This window comes from Panthera pardus, unplaced genomic scaffold (assembly GCF_024362965.1).
Source record: "Panthera pardus isolate Hobbes unplaced genomic scaffold, ASM2436296v1 HiC_scaffold_8, whole genome shotgun sequence".
Lineage (NCBI taxonomy): Eukaryota > Metazoa > Chordata > Mammalia > Carnivora > Felidae > Panthera > Panthera pardus.
In genome coordinates, this window is record NW_026527013.1 from 147,378,549 (window position 1) to 147,397,264 (window position 18,716).

Genomic DNA, 18,716 nt, shown 5'->3' on the forward strand with positions numbered 1-18,716 from the left:
CCCTGCCTGCTCTAGCCGACCATGGCAACAAGGGCGTCTGCCTAAAAGTCTTGGAAGTTAATTTACCAGGCTAGCTCCTCTGTGAGGACTTCATTACCTCCAGCCATTAAGCTAATGTTATGGACTTTTCCAGGGTGTCTGCACTGACATCGCTATTAATAGTGTTATTACTCCCATTAACAGCAGACCCAGAGAGCTGGTACAGGCTTAAATTATTCACTGACTCCCCAACTTTGAAGTTCGTATTTCCAACAGCAATCAGTAGGTCTGAAAAATGTCTTTGATCAAATTATGAAGGGAGAAAAATGAACCTGCACCCAGGCCAAACCTTACCTGGAGTTACTAAATACAGCCTCAGATGGAGAAGAGAGGACTCTACTTCTCTTGCAGGTGTACAAAGGTACTTGGTTGGGGGGGGGGGGTCTCAAGATGAGGCACACCTGCACGGTTTGCTGCTTCCAAAGTTGGTGTGGCTGCATCCTGCCATGGCTCCCCAAATTTGAGAGCCCCCAAACCACATACTCGTTATCCCCCTGACCCCCAATTTAGGTCTTACCAGGGAAGCCACCTGTAGCTTATAATTTCAAACATCCCATCTAACTGTGTAATCTTGGGGAAATAACTTAACCTCTTCGTGCCTCAATGTTCTCTTCTACAAAATGGGGACAAAACAGTGTCTAACAAATAGGGTTATTATGGAGAATTCAGTGAAGTTATGCATGTAAAACATTTAGAACAGGGCATAGCTCGTACGTGATAAGCCATCAGTACATGTCCACTAGCACTGTGACCCCATCCCTGCTCCGCCTTCCTCATGCAAGCTCTCTAAACCACAGCTGACACAGAAGCACAGATTTTCCAGACTGGCCCATGGGGCAAACCAGAGACAAAAAGACAGAGATGGCTCCAGCAGTTTTCCTCCTAATGAGGGACGGGGAGCCCCAGAGACCAGGAGGGAGGAAAGAGGGAAAGAGTGGTCTGGCTCGCTTGGAGTTCTGCTTTCTCAGTAGCTGTCAAAGGGTATTGAGTACTCAGCTCTGTTAGTGGAAAGTCAAGTTTAAGGTCAGTGCCAGGGATGTTTTGACATTTCTACTACCCCTCAGGGCCCATGAGGGCCGAGGCTGCAAATGCCCCAAAACCCAGACAGCTGACCTTAGATGTGAGAGGGTAATGGAGGGGGAAGGATGGATTCCTTCGGAGTCCTTATGGGGAATGTCAGGGTAATGGCCTCCTACTCTTCTAGGACTGTGATTTCTCATTAGCCCAGGCAAGAGTTGGGAAGTGTGCAAAGGATTAAGGCATGACTTTTGGGGGTAGCGGGGTGGTGGCTTGTTTCTTTCAAAAGGGCTCCAGGTACTTCCTATGGCATTTCCTTCAACTCCACTGTGGGAGGACCCTGGAGCTGGAGGAAGGACCTGCTTCATCCGTTTGCCAGGCAGGACTCAAAAAGCGCATGCTAGGTGACTTGGAGTCTTCAGACAGTCATCCATGGGGCTGCCATCACCACACCCTTTCACAACACAGATCTGCATGTGGCCAGTAGGAAGCGGGCCCCCGAGAAGACAGCTCAGGCCCCCAGAATTGGAGTCTGGCTCTACTAACTTCGTCTTACGCCCCTTCCGCATTCCGCTTTGTCTGCAGTTGGGCCCTCCAGCCCCAGTTCAGAGGTGCTGAAAGGCCATGGGGACAGAGGCCTGGCCCTTGGAGGGGTTATTATTCAAGCCAGTGGTTCCAATGAGATTATCCTCTCTAATGAAGCAGCCACCTCCGCCCTCCCCTAAGCCTGAACTTTCGCTGCTGGAGAATTCCCAGCCAAGTGGAAAATTGGAAAAGAGAAGAACAGAGAAAGGAAGGGGGTGAGGGAGAGGGAAGAGGTGGTGATTAAGTTCTTTAGAAATTAATTCCTAAGGACAGCGATAGAAATATTAACGTCCAGTGCCACCAACTGGGTGAGCAAATTTCAATTTGGAACTGGGGCTGGTGTGAGCCCACCTCTGGGTGAGGTGGGGTCTGGGTGAGTCTTCAGTTTTGGGGGGTAGGTGCTGGTCTGTCCCCTGGCCCTCCAGCAGGGGCCCACCCGCTTTGCCTCGCAGAATGTCTCCTGACTTCTCTCCACAGCTGACCCCCTCCCCCATCCTTAAACATCTCGCATTGGTCATGGCCTGGGCTTAAGTGCACCCTTGAGGGGAGCTGGGTTTAGAACATGAGGAGGTTGAAAAAAAATGAGATGGGGTTAGTTTCCCAAATGAGCTTTCCAGAAAAGTTAAGAGGAATGCTTACTAGCAGGGGCTCTTAGGTCACTGTATCCACATCTGGGAACCCTGATGAGGGAAGAAACTGGGTTTGCCAATACCGTTGGCCTCGCCCTCTTTAGGAAAGCCCACAGAAGTGGGAAGACACATCTGTGCAGCCTAGAGGAAGGTGAGTTACAGAATGAAGGGACCCTTTCCAGGCAGATGAGTGTGCAAGAGGTTTCTTACACAAAGGGTGTGGATCAGGTGATCCCTGCAGTGTCACAATTCTAGGATCTGGTGACTAACACCATGGTCTTGACCTAAGGATTTAGGCTGTTCTTCGAGATGTCCCCTTTGCCATCAGCTGCTGAACTGGCAACTGTACTCACCGCCCTTTGCCTTCTCTAAGGCTCCAAAGCCAACCTAAGCAGCAGATGTGGGGTACCACGCCTCCTGGGTCTCACTCTCCAAAACAGGAGGAAGGCACAGGACTTAACGGCACCAGCAGGTTCAGAGCCCAGAGGAGGCCCAAGAGCCGTTGTGGGCTTATGTGGCCCACATGGTCCTGGCCCAACACCATAGGCTGCACAGAGGGGCTGAGCTCTGCCCTGGGTCCCAGTTGGGAGTCTTATCTCGCCTTCCTTTCAACCCGTCTTCAAACAAATGATATATTGAACGCACAAAAAAGGGGATGTCCCTTTTCTAAGAAAAGAATTTATGTTTCTGAGAAGAGAATTATATTTAGCAGGTGCCCAACTGGAGGGGGAAGCAGGGATGGTCTCTCTCTTCATCAGTACTGTTGGGACCTATTTATTTCTATTGAGGGTGAGGGGAGGTTAGGAAAGTTGAGGTGGAGAGAAGAGTAGGATTGGAGGGAGGGAGAGGGACAGAGGGCAGGAGAAGGAGAGAGAGAGAGAAGAAGGAGGAGGAGGAGGAGGAGGAGGAGGAGGAGAAAGAGGAGAAGGAGAAGAAGGAGGAGGAGGAAGAGGAGGAGGAGGAGGAAGAGGAGGAGGAGGAAAAAGCAAAAGCAAGGTGTAGCAGCCTGGTCCACTGTCCCCTCAATCCAGTCAGTAACAAGGGGGCTGCTGTATGTTACTTGAGACACACTGACCAGTTACTCTGGTTGATTTGATCAGCTTGCACACCACACATTACCCAACAGCCTGGAGCTTTCTTTAATGTCACCAAGTCAGGTGCTGGGCAGCACTCTGCTCTGTGTGAGCTGGGGTGCTCTGTGTGAGCATGGGGCTCTCCACACCATGAGGCCAGGGTGGCATGGCTGGACACACGTGGCTAGAATGTGTGAATGCTGGTATATGGCTGTGCACATCTGCACTTCAACCTCCGAGGCAGCCCAGCCCCTCAGGCTGTCCCCAGAAAGTCAAGTCATTAGACTGGGAGGGACATGCCGAGATCATATGGACCACAGGACTTTCCTAATTCCTATGAGCTGATGGCAGTGCTGACTGAACATCCTTTGGTCATGAAAGCATGTGTTATACACATGTATGTGGGCGGGGGTGGGGAGGCGGTAGCTGGGAGAGGAAAAAGCAAGATTCCTTAACTCATACTATGTATCTGCTGGGCCACAGATGGAAAAACTCGACTGTACCAAAATCTAGTCTGGGATTCTTCCCTCTGGACCAGGGGCTGAAAGCTTTTTGGCAAAGAGGGAAGGCCAGAGTATAGACTGGAAAGGTTGCTGGGCAGAAGTGATTCTAACAATGCCTCACGAGTGGGTGGGCATCCTGCAAACGGCTCTCAGAGACACCGGTGCCTTAGCAGGTTGGTATTAGGTAGTCCTTCGATACAGCTTAAGGAGAAAATGAAACCAGGCTATGGGATATACCAAAAGGCAGCAGGGAAGGACTTACATGTTTAGAATCCATTTATGCTCCATTAAGGGGACACTTGGCCATGGCTATGGGACAAACTGTGCATTTTCTCAGGGACCAGTGAAGACCGAGGTCCCTGAACACTGCCTACATGGTGTAGCTGGTTGGAGTTGCTCAAGGCAGGGTAACTTTCCAGTGGTGGGTTTGTTCTGGCTGCTCAGCCAGAGCTTTCTGGTCTTGGAGAGGACAGGAAGGGCTAGGGACCATGGAGGAGGCCGTGGGGTCTGACCCACTGCCTCTGCTTCCGCAGTCAGTGCAATCAGGGTGACCTCCAGGCACAGTGAGGGCACGTCAGGCTCATCCCCTCCCTTCATTTCCACGGTGTGGTGGCAAGATGGCTCTTTCATTGCTGCTTTACAGTTGAGGAAAGTGAGCCCACCCTGACTCTGACCACTGACAGGTTCTTAGCTCTAACCCCTCCCTTCCACTCTGGGTGCCAGTACTTTTCCTCTCCTTCCCTTTCCCTTTCTCCATCTAGGCAGAAATGATATAGAGAAGAAAAGGAGCGGATACTGAGCAGTAATCTGGGCCAAGCATCAAAGGGTGGGCATTCTTCCAACAGAAGAAATCTGCAAAGAGGTGGGGACACCAGGGGGCAAGAGAGACTTGGGCAAAGCTGGTCTTATCTTTCCCCTGTTGATGTCTTGGGTTACATGAGCCTCCCAGGAGTGACGCTGATGAACCTTCTTCAGAAAGGTAACGTCTGGGCCAATCGATGTGGCTGGGTCTGCCATGGGATCCCGTTACCCCGCTGAGACTGAGATCGGCTTCTCAGCCTGGGCCTGGTCGGGGGAAGATGGGAGGGAGGCCTGGGGACATGCCAAGCCCGGTTGGAGGGAATGTTCTAGGCCCAAGACAGGTGAGGCTGGGCTGGAGGCTTTCCTTTACCTTCCCCCAAGTCGGAATAGGTAGGGTCAGGCCCAAGGTAAAGGCCCTGGGAATACAAGCTCAAGATTCACAGACAAACAAAAACCCAGCTTGTTGAAACTGTCGTTGCCATTGGAAACCAGCAAGCCTGCAGGCTGGGTCAGGGACCGTATGAGAGGACAAAGGGGCGATGCTCTGTGCTACTGGGTTGGCAGGCCCGTGCTCTGAGACAATCAAGAGTAAGTAACAGGAGGGAGGCTTCAATTACACAAGCGTTTCTTAAGCCTGTTCAGTCTGCACCCCACCTGTGCCCTTGCTGGTAGAAAGGACCCTTTCAGCCACCTGAGCCACCTGTTAGTAGGGGCCCTGCCCTTAGACTATTCACTCTCTCTCTTATGCTCTCTCCTTCTGTTCCTTGTTTCTTCCCCTCCATTTCTCTCTCTCTCTCTCTGTCTCACACACACACACACACACACACACACACACACACACACACACACAGCTTCGGCTGCTCGCTTGCTACCAAGTTCCCACCCTCCTACTTCTTACAACCATAAAAAGTTGGCAAAAGTGACAGAAAAATGGCATGTCTTGATACTCAAAGGAACCTTCTTCCTGATGGTCTTTTGCCCTGGTTTCCTTAGGGTCAGTCTTGCTGGGCCCTGGAGCACTTAGCACAGGGGCTTGCCCATGATGCGGCCCTACCAAATGCACTGATTCCAGTGCAGTCTGCAGCCCCACCCCTTCCCTGGCCCAAGGGCCCCAGTTCCCATGAAGCTTCAGGGCAGAGCCAGTCTAACATAGTCCCCCTGGATCCCCTGAGCCTAGCACAGTGCCTGGCACCAAGGGAGCAGGGCCAGTGTGAAAGGTGTGTGGACAAGGGCTACGGGGGCATGGCACCCCCATGCATGATAAAACCCCCTGCATTTGTCACCACGCTCCCTGCCTGGCAAACAGAGGGGCCCCAGGGGAAGCATCTGCGGGCTCCCTCTGGTCCTCTGCCACTTTCTGCTCTGATCTGCCTGCTCCAGCTTTCTCTGGCCGCGTCCTCATGCATCTCTCCCAACCATGAATGTCTGGCTGGCATCTATTTAAAATGAAAGGAAGGAAATAAGATAAAAAATAAAAATAAAAATAAAATATAAATAAAATTAATAAAATTAAAATTAAATTAAATACATAAAAATAAAATAAAATGGAGAGTGTATCAGAAGAAATAGTGTCTGGCTTCAACCCGAACTTAAGCAACTCGGAAGAAAAGTCCACTGGAAAGAATGGGAAGGAGCATGAGAGAACTTTCTGGATGAAGGACATTTTGTGTATCTTGATGGGAGTGTGGATTACCTGGGCCTTCCCACTTGTCAAAACTGTTCAAACTGTACACTTACGATCTGCTTATCTCACCCTCTCTATATTTAACATTATATTCTGATTTATAGCATCTTAGAAGATCCAGGAACCTTCTCTTCTTCATCCAGCCATGTGGACCAGAGCTTCTCCTTGGTCATTAACCCTGGGAGGGAGTGTCATGGTGGGCAGGCTGGAAGGCAGTCTTGACCTGGGGGTGCTCATGAGCTGTATCCTCCCAGAGGAGCTGAGATTTACCATGCACTGGCATAGACCCCAGCATCAGGAGGCTCAAGATTTCAGAGAACATCACCTTGACCTACGACGTCCTTTATTACCTAATTTCATCCACTTGCCACGACCACGAGAAGCTATTGTTTCCTCTTCATAAACAAGGATGCCAAGTTTCTGATGTACAGAGTTCCGGCTGAGCCTCATTAGTTGTGGATTCCATTTTTGTAAATTCACCTACTTGCTGACATTTCTTTAAAATCTCCACACTGATACTTATGGCACCTTTGTGGTCATTCCTGGACATGAGCAGAGTGGAGAAAAACTGGAGTGGTCACATGCACACATTTCCATCAGAGGCTGGACAAGGTAGTGATACTCTGCCTTCTTGTTTCAGCTCATACTATAAACAAATGTCCTTTTCATGGTCTATTTAGTGCCACATTTTGTTTCGCATTTTTGTGCATTTTCTTGGTGACTTCACCCTTTAAAATGGCCCCCAAGTGTTGTGCTGAAGTGCTATCTAGGGCTCTTAAGCATGAGAAGACCGTGATATGCCTTATGGGGAAAACACGTGTGCTAGATAAGCTGTGTTCAGGCAAGAGATGTGGTGCTGTTGGCTGTGAATTCCGTGTTAATGAAACAATTTCTATTAAATAAGGTGGCTTTACATAGAGACGCACTGGGGCACCCGGGTGGCTCAGTCGGCTAAGCATCCAACTTTGGCTTAGGTCATGATCTCGTGGTTCACGAGTTCAAGCCCCATGATTCTGTGTTGGATTCTGTGTCTCCCTCTCTCTCTGCTCCTCCCCCAATCATACTCTGTCTCTGTCTCTCTCTCTCTCTCTCTCAAAAATAAAGAAATAAACATTGTTTATACAGAGTACAGATGGGGGAGGAGCAGAGAGAGAGGGAAACAGAATCCCAAGCAGGTTCCGTGCCGTCAGCACAGAGCCCCACGCGGGGCTCGAACCCATGAACCGTGAGATCGTGACCTGAGCTGAAACCAAGAGTCAGATGCTTAACCCACTGAGCCACCCAGGTACCCCCCACCGCCCCCCGCCGCAAATGTTTTTAAAACAGAGACCCACATAGAGCACAGTTATGTACTGACTGGTTGACAGACATGCTGTGACCAGAGGCTCATAGGAACCCAGCCCCGGGAACCACCCCAGGAGCTATGGATCGGTATTCTCTGATTTGGTGTTTGTGGTGACTTACAGAACAGAACCACCATGAGTAATGGGAGCTGCCTATACTTTCCAACCCCCCATAGCACTTTTGCAAAGAGTGAGAAGTAGACTTCAGTGATTTCCATCCCCGTCGTCCTTCTAGGTCCCTCCTGGCTCTCCCACGCCTGTTCTCACCGTGGCATTTTGGGCAAAAGGAAGAGCTGCCAGCAGCTCCAGCAGCAGCAGCAGCAGCAGCCGCCGCCGCCGCTCAGTGCTGAGCAGCACAGAGAAAGCCCTTCCCCTGCTTTCTGAGAACGTGTGCCTAGTAAGGGCTGTTCCCACACGACACATACGAATAAGATATGTAAACTTCAAAGGAAGATGGGATGCCAGGTTAACAGAGGTGAGGGGGATCCAGCAGGAGCATCTAGCACTCAGAGGAAGGCAGTTTGAGGCTGGGATGCCCATGGGAAGGGAAGGATGCAATTTAAGTGGAGCCATCTGGACGATCAATGGGGGCTGACCGAAATCATAAGCGGCAGGGCGCCCACACCCAGGGGCTCTCAGTCCTTTCCCAGCTGCGTCACGATTCCTGCCCCAACCCCCGCCTTACATTGCATAGCATTCCACAGTGCATGGCATGCTTTCGCCAACGGGATCTCATTTCATTCTCCAGTGACCTGGTGAGGTGGGTGAGACCGGCACTGCCATCTCTAATTCACAGATGAGCTGGGCTGCCCCAGATTGCTGCACAGCTGGGCGATGTGGAATTTGGCCTTGGTGGCAGATTCCCAAAGTTCATGCCCATGGCTGTTTTCTTTAAGGCCACATTCACTGAGCATAGAGCTGCTGGCTTCCCAGTGCAGACTGATGGGCTCCTTCATGAACTGTCCAGATTTCTCCTTGGCCCCAGTTCACCCGTTTTCTGCCACTTGACAGGAGGCAGGTACTATGTTTCTGAAGGAGAAACTGAGGCCATGCAGGAAGTAATTTCTGGTCCCTCCTCTTCTTCTTCCTGTTTGGCTCAGCTCTGGGGATGGGATACAGGGGTACTCACAGTCTCTCTGCTTCCTTCTCAGAGCCTCTGGGTCCCTCTTCCTCATAGGGCTTAGCGCTATGTGGGGTGTGTCATTCTCTCTAGGCAGGATCAAAGCTGACATGGAGACCTGTCTTTGGCTCCCCCAGGCATAGAGTGTCCAAGAGGGGCCGGCTTTCCTGATTTGTCCTTGAAGGAAGCCAGGTGTGAGCACCCCACGCCAGGAGCAGCTGAGCCACCCTTGGCTGAGAAGAAAGCCAGCTGGCCTAGGCCCCAAGGGAAGCAATGGGTCTGGAACACGGTCCCTTTCTGAGAGGACTCATTGTGGGGGAAAAAGGAAATGACTTCCCTTCTGCCTTGCAAAGTACCATTTCGGCCACTCCTCTGTGCTGATCAGAGCTGATCTGAATTCTGAATGCAGTCTCCCCCGTTCTGTTATGCCGGCCCCTCTTGGACTCTGCTACTCTCTGTTACCATACACACATTTGAGTACGTCCCCACCCCCAGTTTCCAGTCATCTCTCAGTTATGTGGGTCAATGGGTCTCCGTTTTTTCCCACCATAATACACATGAGGGATTTCAGACCTTCCCCCAAAGAGCAGAAGGACTCATTATGCATGAGCCTGTTCCCCAGGGATGGGAGGGTGACCACTCCCTTTGAGAGGATGTACACCTAAGAGGACATTTCTCACTTTCAGAAGCATTCCTAAATTCTGAGCCAGCATTCCTGCAAACAAGATCCTGCCCACCCCCCACCTTCTCACAGTTGAAAATGACCAGAAATGGTCGTTGGTCACACATAGTTCAGAGTCTTCGCAGGAAGACTAAAGCCTTTCTCCTTAACGTGTAACACTTGTGTCCAACACGAACATGTCTGTTTCAAGTGTTGACTAGAAGTCTAGGGTTCCAGCAACAGTAGTTTAACTGGGATCAAATTCCCTCCGAGTGGGGCCCAACTATTTTTGGCTTCTCCAGTCAGCAATGCTAAGGGTCTTTGGATCTCCAAAGAAGTGCCTTTAGTTCCCTCCATGTGTCTGGGTTGGTTGTCTATACCCTGTATCCCAGTCCTCAGATCACTTATCATTTACCTCCATTGTATATACTACTGCCTTCTCCCGGCTTCTAGAGAATACCGTGGAACCAGCACTAAGGGGAACATAGGGAGAGCACCCAGCGCTTGGGACGGGGCTTCACTGGCCTAGTGACCCCAGGCCCAGGGTCCCCTGACAGCCAGATGAGTGCATGGACAGCAGAGGGAGGGTCTTTGGGTGCTACACACTCAAAATATACCCCTCAAATACCAGAAGTTTTTTGGGGGGGTGGATATTGAAGAGTGTTATGTGGATGTTGAATCACTAAATGGAGAGTATGTATCTCGCACATGATTTTGTGGCTTACGTGAGCCTTGAGAAAAAAGTCCAATCAATGCCTTTTTCCTGGTGTTCAGTCCTGGAACATCAGTCCACAGCCACAGTCAGAAATATCCAGGAACCTCCCTCCAGCCCTCTAGAATGTTATTACCCTTGTGATCCCATATCCTAACTCATCATCATTCCCAAGCTGATATTTGCATATATTTCTTATGGGAATTTGGCAATTTAAAGTGAAGTCAGAACAGAAGAAGGGGATAGGATTTGCAAAGGATACAAAAAAGGCAGAGTAAGAAAAGGCAGGGAGAGAAGAGAGATCAAAGGGAAGGAGATCGGTGACAGGGAAGGCGAGGAGGAAGAGGATTATGGGAGGGCAAGGGTGGGGGGTGGGGTGGGGAAGTAGGAGGCAGGAGGAAGCTGCCCAGTGGTACTCGGGTACTCACATGTTGTGGAGCACACACCAGCCGCAGTGGGGATCACCAGAGCCAAGGCACTCACTGCAGCTCCGATACTGACCACAGGACTCCACAGGGACTCTAGTGAGCTAGGACAGGAGGACAAGAAAAGGGTGATTAGGATTTTGCAGAACACCCAGCGTTCACCAGGAAGAGACACTATTCTATGAGATATATCATCTAAATCATTGCAGGAATGGGAAGAGGTCCAGAGCTCCAGAACCGGAAGGGATCTTAAAAAAAAAAAAAAAAGAAAGTTTATTTATTTATTTTGAGAGAGAGAGAGAAAGAGGACACACAAGTGGAAGAGGGGCAGAGAGAGAGAGAGAAAGAGAGAGGGAGAGAGAGAGAATCCCAAGCAGGGTCCTCACTGTCAGTGTAGAGCCTGATGTGGGGTTTGAACTCACAAACTGCCAGATCGTGACCTGAGCTAACGTCAGATGCTTAACTGAGCCACCCAGGAACCCCCAAATAGTATTTGAGCAGGTGGCCACATAAGCATCCAGGGGAGACAGCCACCTGTGATTCTCTTGGGAGTCTTTGAAAACAACCTCCTTAGAGTTCATATAAATTGTTATGAAAGATATTTATATAGACGTATTTAAACTTTCCCACTGTCAAAACCCCAAAATATCTCTACAAACATCCAATCTATGACCTACTGACTTACAATATTAATATTATTATTAATATAATAAACCCAAATGTTTATTCTTTCTTCATTCTTGTTTTTCTTTCTTTCTTTCTTTCTTTCTTTCTTTCTTTCTTTCTTTCCCTCTCTCTTTCTCTCTCTTTCTCTCTTTCTTTCTTTTTCTTTTTCTCTTTCTTTCTTTCCTTCTTTCTTTCTTTCTTTCTTTCTTTCTTTTTCTTTTTCCCTTTCTTTCCTTCCTTCCTTCCTCCCTCCCTCCCTCCCTCCCACTCTTCTTTCTTTCTTTCTTTCTTTCTTTCTTTCTTTCTTTCTTTCTTTCTTTCTTTCTTTCTTTTTCTTTCTTTCCATACAGTGTCCTGCCTTCTTCTTGGTTCCCCTCCTTTTGTTTCATCATCTGTGTGGTCCCAGAGAGCACACAAGCCAAATCCAAGACTCTTCTCGTTCTTGTTCTCCATGCCTGTGACCTCACCTTGTAGCTGTTAACCTGCCCTCTCTCTTTCTCATGCTGTTGCCCAACCGGCTCTAAAGGTGTTTCATTCTGGTGCCTTCATAGAACAGCCTTTGCTACCTCTCCTCCTGCGCACACCCTTTTCATGACTGGAGGCTTCCTCTCCAACCCCAGAACCTTCCACTCGCTTTTGCCAGCCACTTATTAATGTAAAATGCTCCACGCGACGTTTCTGCCTAGCCCAATTGCTTCCATAGCCTGCACACTTGGAAAGATCTTTTGCATTTCTTTGTTCTCCAATGTAGCTTCGCCTGGATGTCTTTTTACATGACTTCTCAGGGCCTGGTACATAGGAGGTACTTAACCACGATACCCAGGATCAAATGAAATTTAATTTTCTTTCAATAGCCTTGGTCTTTATTCTCTAGTTTGCCAGTTTCTTCCTCACAAAAAGGTTTTTTTTAATCATCCTTTTCTATTTGGGGCACCTTTTTATCTCAGCGGAAGACTTCTTACCTAATTTTTCAGCTTGTGCTAAGAGAATTTGATGTGGCCGCCCCTTTTTAATTTTTCGCCATCAGACAACAGGCACCAAGAAGTATAAACCGCACCGACCTGACCGAGCCTCCGTGTTTCGTAGGCAAATGCACAGGCTGCGTCCCCTGCTGCTGCACGGGCATCTGACTCCCTAAAATGATGTACACTTGGCAGGGGCTACTTGTAGCTCACGCACAGGCCAATTGGCACCAGGGTCTGCTCAATTAGTCTCAAGACTGTCTTTTGGAATTAATTAATAATTAAACCCAAACCCCATATGATCGCTCTTCCCTTTCCACCTTCATTTACTTACTCCCTTTATATACCTTCTTGTTTTGTTTCCTCAGGTGCCCGCTGAGCCATCTTACTGACCGTGTGCTGCATTTTTACTTCTTCCTAGTTACCTGTTGGCCTCCTCCTCCCATTCTTCTAGCTTTGCCCTTGGCCTTTGTGGCCCTCTCAGACATCTTTTGGCACTCGTGGGATTTTATCTTTCCTGTTATTAGTGCTCATGTAAGCTGCAGGGGCCACGCCTGAGCTCTGCCTACATGCAACCTTCCCATTCTTGGAATTAATTCTGACAATCAATTTCGTACAAATTACCCTGCTGGCTCTACACCTAGCCAGGAACTTACCCTATTTCTATTGCCTCTTTAATGTCTCTCCTCATCCCTTAAGTGGGCACAGACATGCTGTTCATGTAAGCATATAAATAGGGGTTCCCAGCCCAGAGTACCTGGACTCCCCGGAATCCATGAGTGGTAATACGGTCCTCACGCTATTTTCAATATTTCCCAAAGCGTAATGGAAATTGGATTGTTGCTGTTTTCTTTTTTGTGTGCATACTCAGTGATGTATGTCCCACATTAAGAATAGGAAATATATTATTACTTAATAAATGCAGCTTGTTTAGCAGGCAAAAATCTTTGAAAACATGATGCCTAGAGGGGAAAAAGTAATAAAAGGGGCCATAGATGGTGAAAGTTGGTAACACAAGTACGTAATAATGTTTTCATGTGTTCCAGATGCTTGTCTAGCACTCCATATTTTGCATGGGCTTAAGGAGAAAATCATGGCTTGTTCAATCAAAAGCATTTTCTTGGTCTAAACTTAATTAATATCCTCCCCAGTTTCTCCCATTGACATGTTCTATAATCTGTCTTAGATGGATGGGCCATGGGGCTCTGGGGGTATGCCAGCTGCTTGGCGAACCTGATGTTCTCAAAAGGCTTTGCATTCAGATTTCTAAAAATATCTTGCAACTGGTGTTTAATAACGCCAATACCTAGAATTATAAACTCCTTCCTCTCCCCATTTTAAATGAGAGTGATTTTAGTTTGGTTGGAAAGAGCGTAGGAGCCCACAGAGTGAGATTCAAATCCTGACTCCACCATTTACCAGCAATGAGGTCCTCCTCTCCCTCTGGGTCTCATTTTCCCTCGTCTTTAAACATGGAGATAAAAATCTCCCTGCACCTCCCGAATTCACGGGATTTCCCAGAGCACAGATCACCTGATAGGTGTGAAGTTGCTTTGTAAACACACAAGGACATTATAAGTGACGGTTATTATTGTCATCTTTGTCCTTAATGTCTCGTTCTTCGTTGCACTGACACATTACCTCTCTACCACACCACAGGAAACTGCTTCGGCAGGTTTCCCTGGACCCACGAACTCCACCAGGAGTATAGTAGGCCGGGAGGAATTTTTCTTCTTTAGCACCTTGATATTACTGTTTCCTCCTTGAACTGTGCTGTCTGCCCCTAACCAGCAGCCATCGCTTCATCTGGGATGAAACTCCGGGGCAGCCCTGCTTCCTGGACTTATTCAGTGCTTTTACCAGATACTGTAACAGACTTGTCTTTTTCTCTGCTTTTCATCTAGATAGATCCCTGTGGGACAGGGGCATAAGTCCTTCCTAGGCAGTTATTATGAGACCCAGCTTCTCTCGACCTTTTCTTTTAGGATCTTTCTATGTATACACTCAGTCATTTTTGATTACTCTCCTGAGCTTTATCTCGTTTCTTTTCCCCCATTCTTTCTAAAGTGTGGATGCTATAGACCAGGCAAAAAGGTTACCATTACCTGAGAGGTAGTTGTCACTCACCTCGCCTTTCCCAAGGAAGGTCGGTCCTGGGAAACCTTCAAAGGCCCATTTTTCGGCAGCATTCCCCAGAACGGCCAACCCCTTCCAGACTGACTCTACATCTCCCCATCTATACCACTGCTTTGCCTCACTCCCCACCCCATGGGTAATTCTGGAAAGCATCAGAAAACTTTCTGACACTTGAGGTCACTTCTGAAAACTAGACGGAATATCCATCATTTATCTTGGTGCGATTCTATACCCTCATGGCTCAGGTTACCTTCCGCACCTTGCTAGGAAGCTGTACGGGTGCCCAGGTGGCTTCCGAGCACCGTGGCATTGCGATTCTTTCCCCCCAAGTCCCCAGATTCTCCGCCCACACCTTACACCAAACAAAGCCGCCTCTCCCTTCCCCCATCGTCGGCTCCTCTTCTGACCCTGGAACACAAACCACTCCAGATGCAGAGCCACACGATTAATTAAAACCACCCCACGCTGATTAAAGTCTTAAGCTACAGTGCCAGGCATGCTAATTAACTGAGTGAGGGAATTCAGACCACAGGAAGAGGTGAGAAAAGAAAGTCATGGAGGGGGGCTTCCGCTTGGAGAACAAATCAGATGGCGATGTGACCCAAGCCATCCTAGTGATGGATGGTCTCAGACACCACAAAAGATTGAGGTTTGTCCCCTAGTCACCGGACTCCAGGAGAGGTGTTGATTGATGTGTCTGCACGAGCTCCCTCGCTGCTTCTAAAGACAGGAGCCCCACCACCTTGCAGAACCTCTGTGCGTGCCTATGCAGTGCTGGGGGAGAGCGGGGGGCTCCTCAGGCAGAGGGGTTCGGACAGGGCCGGCACAGGGTCATCTTTGCATATACCACTGGGTTTGTGCAAAGTCCTGTGGGGCAGCATAGTAGTGGTGCCTCAAAAACCTAAACATAAAACTGCCACACGATCTAGTCATTGCCCTTTTGGGTACACACCCCAGAAAACTGGAGGCAGTGACTCAAACAGATATTTATCGACCCATGTTCATAACAACATTATTCACAATAGCCAAAAGGGGGAACGCAACCCAGAGCAACCCATAGCCAAAGCAAGCCAACAGACGAATGGATAAATGAGTGTGGTACAGATCGACAAAGGAATACAGTCGGCCCCCTGCCCCCACCCCTCCCATCCACGGTTTCAGTGACCCACAGTCAACCGCAGTCTGGAGGCAGATGATCTCCTTTTCTGATGTATGATCAGAAGGTCAACAGCTATGTCACAGTGCCTACGTCATTCACCTCACTGCATCTCATCATGTAGGCATTTTATCATGTCACATCATCACAAGACGTACAGTACAATAAGAAATTTGGGGGACAGAGAGACCACATTCGCATAACTTTTATTATGCTATATTATTATAATTGTCCTATTTTATTATTCATTATGGTTGTTAATCTCTCACTGTGCCTAACTTACAAACTAAAGTTTATCATAGGTAGGTATATGTAGGAAAAAACCAGGATATCTAGGGTTTTATTATCCATGGTTTCAGTCATCCACCAAGGGGTCTTGGAACATATCCCCTGTGGATAAGGAGGGACTATTATAATATTCAGCTTTTCAAAAAAAGGCAATTCTGACACATGCCACAACACGGATGAACCTTGAAAACATCGTGTTAAGTGAAATACGCCAGACGCAAAAAGACAACTATTTCTGGTTAGACTAATAAATTCATGTGTATAAAATATTCTGAGATCCTTGCGTGAAAAGATTGGCATATTACCCTTTTCAGTTTAATCTCACATGGACAAAAGGGTTTCGGATGAATATCTCTTATCATGGACTGTGATGTAACTTTGATCTGTCATTCGCAAGCTCTGGGCCTCCATTTCCTGATTTGGAAAAATAATGTCATAGCTTTGTTCTACCCAGAACCCTTTCTCACCTCCCACCTCATCCAAGAGGCACGGGGCAGGGTCTCGGAATTCAAACTGGTCTTGTGAGGTCAAATAGTCTCTGATTTTATAAGATACTCCGGTTACTGCTTTGCCTCTACTTTGGCACTTCTCATTTGCCATTATGAGCAGGAAACCTGTGTGCTGGTATCTATCTCTGTCTACCTCTATTCCTCTCCCCGCCCCCCCCCCTTACCTTTCTGACACTCACATTGGTTTTCTTCGCCCTTTTGCCCCAAGGTAAACTTCCCTAAATCATAGAGTGTAGCTTCGTCTGAGTTTTAAATACTATAAATAGAATCATCATCTCTATTCTCTCACCTGTCCGGCCCCATGAACAAAGCCGTGAATGTATTAAAACAGTGGCCTGGGATAGAAAGATAAGGACTGACTGAGACAGAGTGAAGGAGCCCACACAGGACTTCAGCTCATGGCCTTGACCTTGACAAGCTTCCGTACTCTGATCAAGAGAGCCCACCGCCTGGAGCGGCCAGGCCCTGGGTGTGCTCAAGGCAGCTGGGGGAGTTTTCTTGAGTCCTGGCCCCCGACTGTCTAGACTCTGCTCGGTTTCCCTGATATCGGGAAGATGCTTTCTTCTGGCAGTCGAGTCCCACTCCGCCTGTTGCTATGAGCGTCCCAAAGGGAGCCTGCTGCTCTGTGGATTGCATTCAGACACGTTCCATAGACACAGCCTACCGTCTCTGTGCATAGCTCTCATTTCTTTAAATATTTGACACTCTCGTCGAAATGTGAGTTATTCCTCTGTCTCTCCTCTTATAATTGGATGCCAATGCTGCCGTGCCTATGCTGAGTCTGATGGTGGGGGTTAATTTAAATGTCCGAGAGTCTCCTTAAGTACCCAGTTTCCTTCAAAATTGTCAAAAAAGGGGAAAAAAGACGCAAGAGGACCCATTAAGAAACTCTGAAGGGCTGCTGCAGAGCTATCAAGCTGTGCAGGGACTGTGCCTGGTGCCTGTCGTCCCTGGTGCTGCCCCATCCATCCCCGTCCTGTCCTCCTGTCTCTGAGCAAAGGAAGTAGAGCTGGGAAAAGCCGGTCCTTTTCCAGAACATTAGTAACTCGGTAATCCATATGGATCTCAGCATCGTGGTCTTGGGGCGCCCCCCCAAACCTCTCCAGGGCCCTTTCTTTCCTTTAGTGGCCTCTGGCTGCCTTTCCACACTTCACTTCTACTGACTTGGGGCCATGCCATGGCTGCATAAGAGCTCTTGTCTCCTGTGATGACCTCTGACCCCCTCACTGCCAAGGCTCGAACCTGTGGTGGCTGAACGCTGGCTCAGGAAGCTGTGTTTATTTCAGGTCTTGCCAGGTGCCCGGAACACAGTCACTCACATCCTCTTTGCTCAGAGATAGCAGTTATGTCTGACCTTGGCAGGCTGGTCAGAGAGGCTGAGGCCAGGAGGCTGGTCACAGGCTATGGCAGATTGTGTCATGAGTCCCAACTCTTCACTGCCCTGAAGTAGCCTCCTACGTCCCCAGGGCCCTACCTACCTGGCCTCACGGTGAATGGAGAGATAGAGTGTACTTCCAGGCCCTTGTCCTTGGGCTTGGTCTCAGGACCTGATTTGGTCAACGGGATGACAACAAGCACAAGGCAAAGGTTTGAGATGTGCCTCTGTGGTTGGCCTTGCCCTCTTGCGTTTCTGTCATGGCCATGAAAAGAGATTCCCATGTAGCTGCTTCTCCTTCAGCCAAATGAACCCGTGTGGAGCAGACCTGAGCCCAACCCACAGACAGAAGACAAGCCCAGCTGGTGCAGAAGCTTGAGCCAGAACCACCCAGCTGAGCTTAGCCCAGATCAGTTGACATGCAATGGATGTGCAGGTTATGGGAGTTAATGCTTATTATTACCTGCTACTGACTTTGGAGGTGGTTTGTTACACAGCTCTTTTATGGAAATAGCTAACTGATACACAGATGCTGGCCATAAAGTCACATTAGGGTATAAAGGTCCTGTGACAGGTAGAGGGGAGAGGGTAAATGGAGGAGGGAAAGGTTGCAGTGTGGTACTTTCTACTTTCTTCTCTTTTTATTTTTTTTAATTGTTTATTTATTGTTGAGAAAGAGACAGAGTGCAAGCAGGGGAGGGGCAGAGAGAGAGGGAGGCACAGAATCTGAAGCAGGCTCCAGGCTCTGAGCTGTCAGCACAGAGCCCGACACAGGGCTTGAACCCATGAACTGTGAGATCATGACCTGAGCCAAAGTCAGATGCCTAACTGACTGAGCCATCCAGGTGCCACTCTACTTTCTTTTAAAAGCTGGGTCTAGGGGCACCTGGGTGGCTCAGTCGGTTAAGCGGCCGACTTCCGCTCAGGTCATGATCTCATGGTCCGTGAGTTCGAGCCCCGCGTCGGGCTCTGTGCTGACAGCTCAGACCCTGGAGCCTGTTTCAGATTCTGTGTCTCCCTCTCTCTCTGACC

At 48.8% G+C, this 18,716-nt stretch overlaps 1 protein-coding gene across 1 annotated transcript in view; it reads right to left on the bottom strand.

Annotated features, from left to right (window-relative positions):
* The window catches only part of PLXNA4 (plexin A4), a 362,709-nt gene that overhangs the window by 94,168 nt on the left and 249,825 nt on the right, over positions 1-18,716 (bottom strand). Inside the window, exon 4 of the mRNA XM_019452774.2 lies at positions 10,596-10,696. Within this exon, the coding sequence (XP_019308319.1) occupies positions 10,596-10,696 (101 nt within the window). The remainder of the gene's footprint in view (positions 1-10,595; positions 10,697-18,716) is intronic.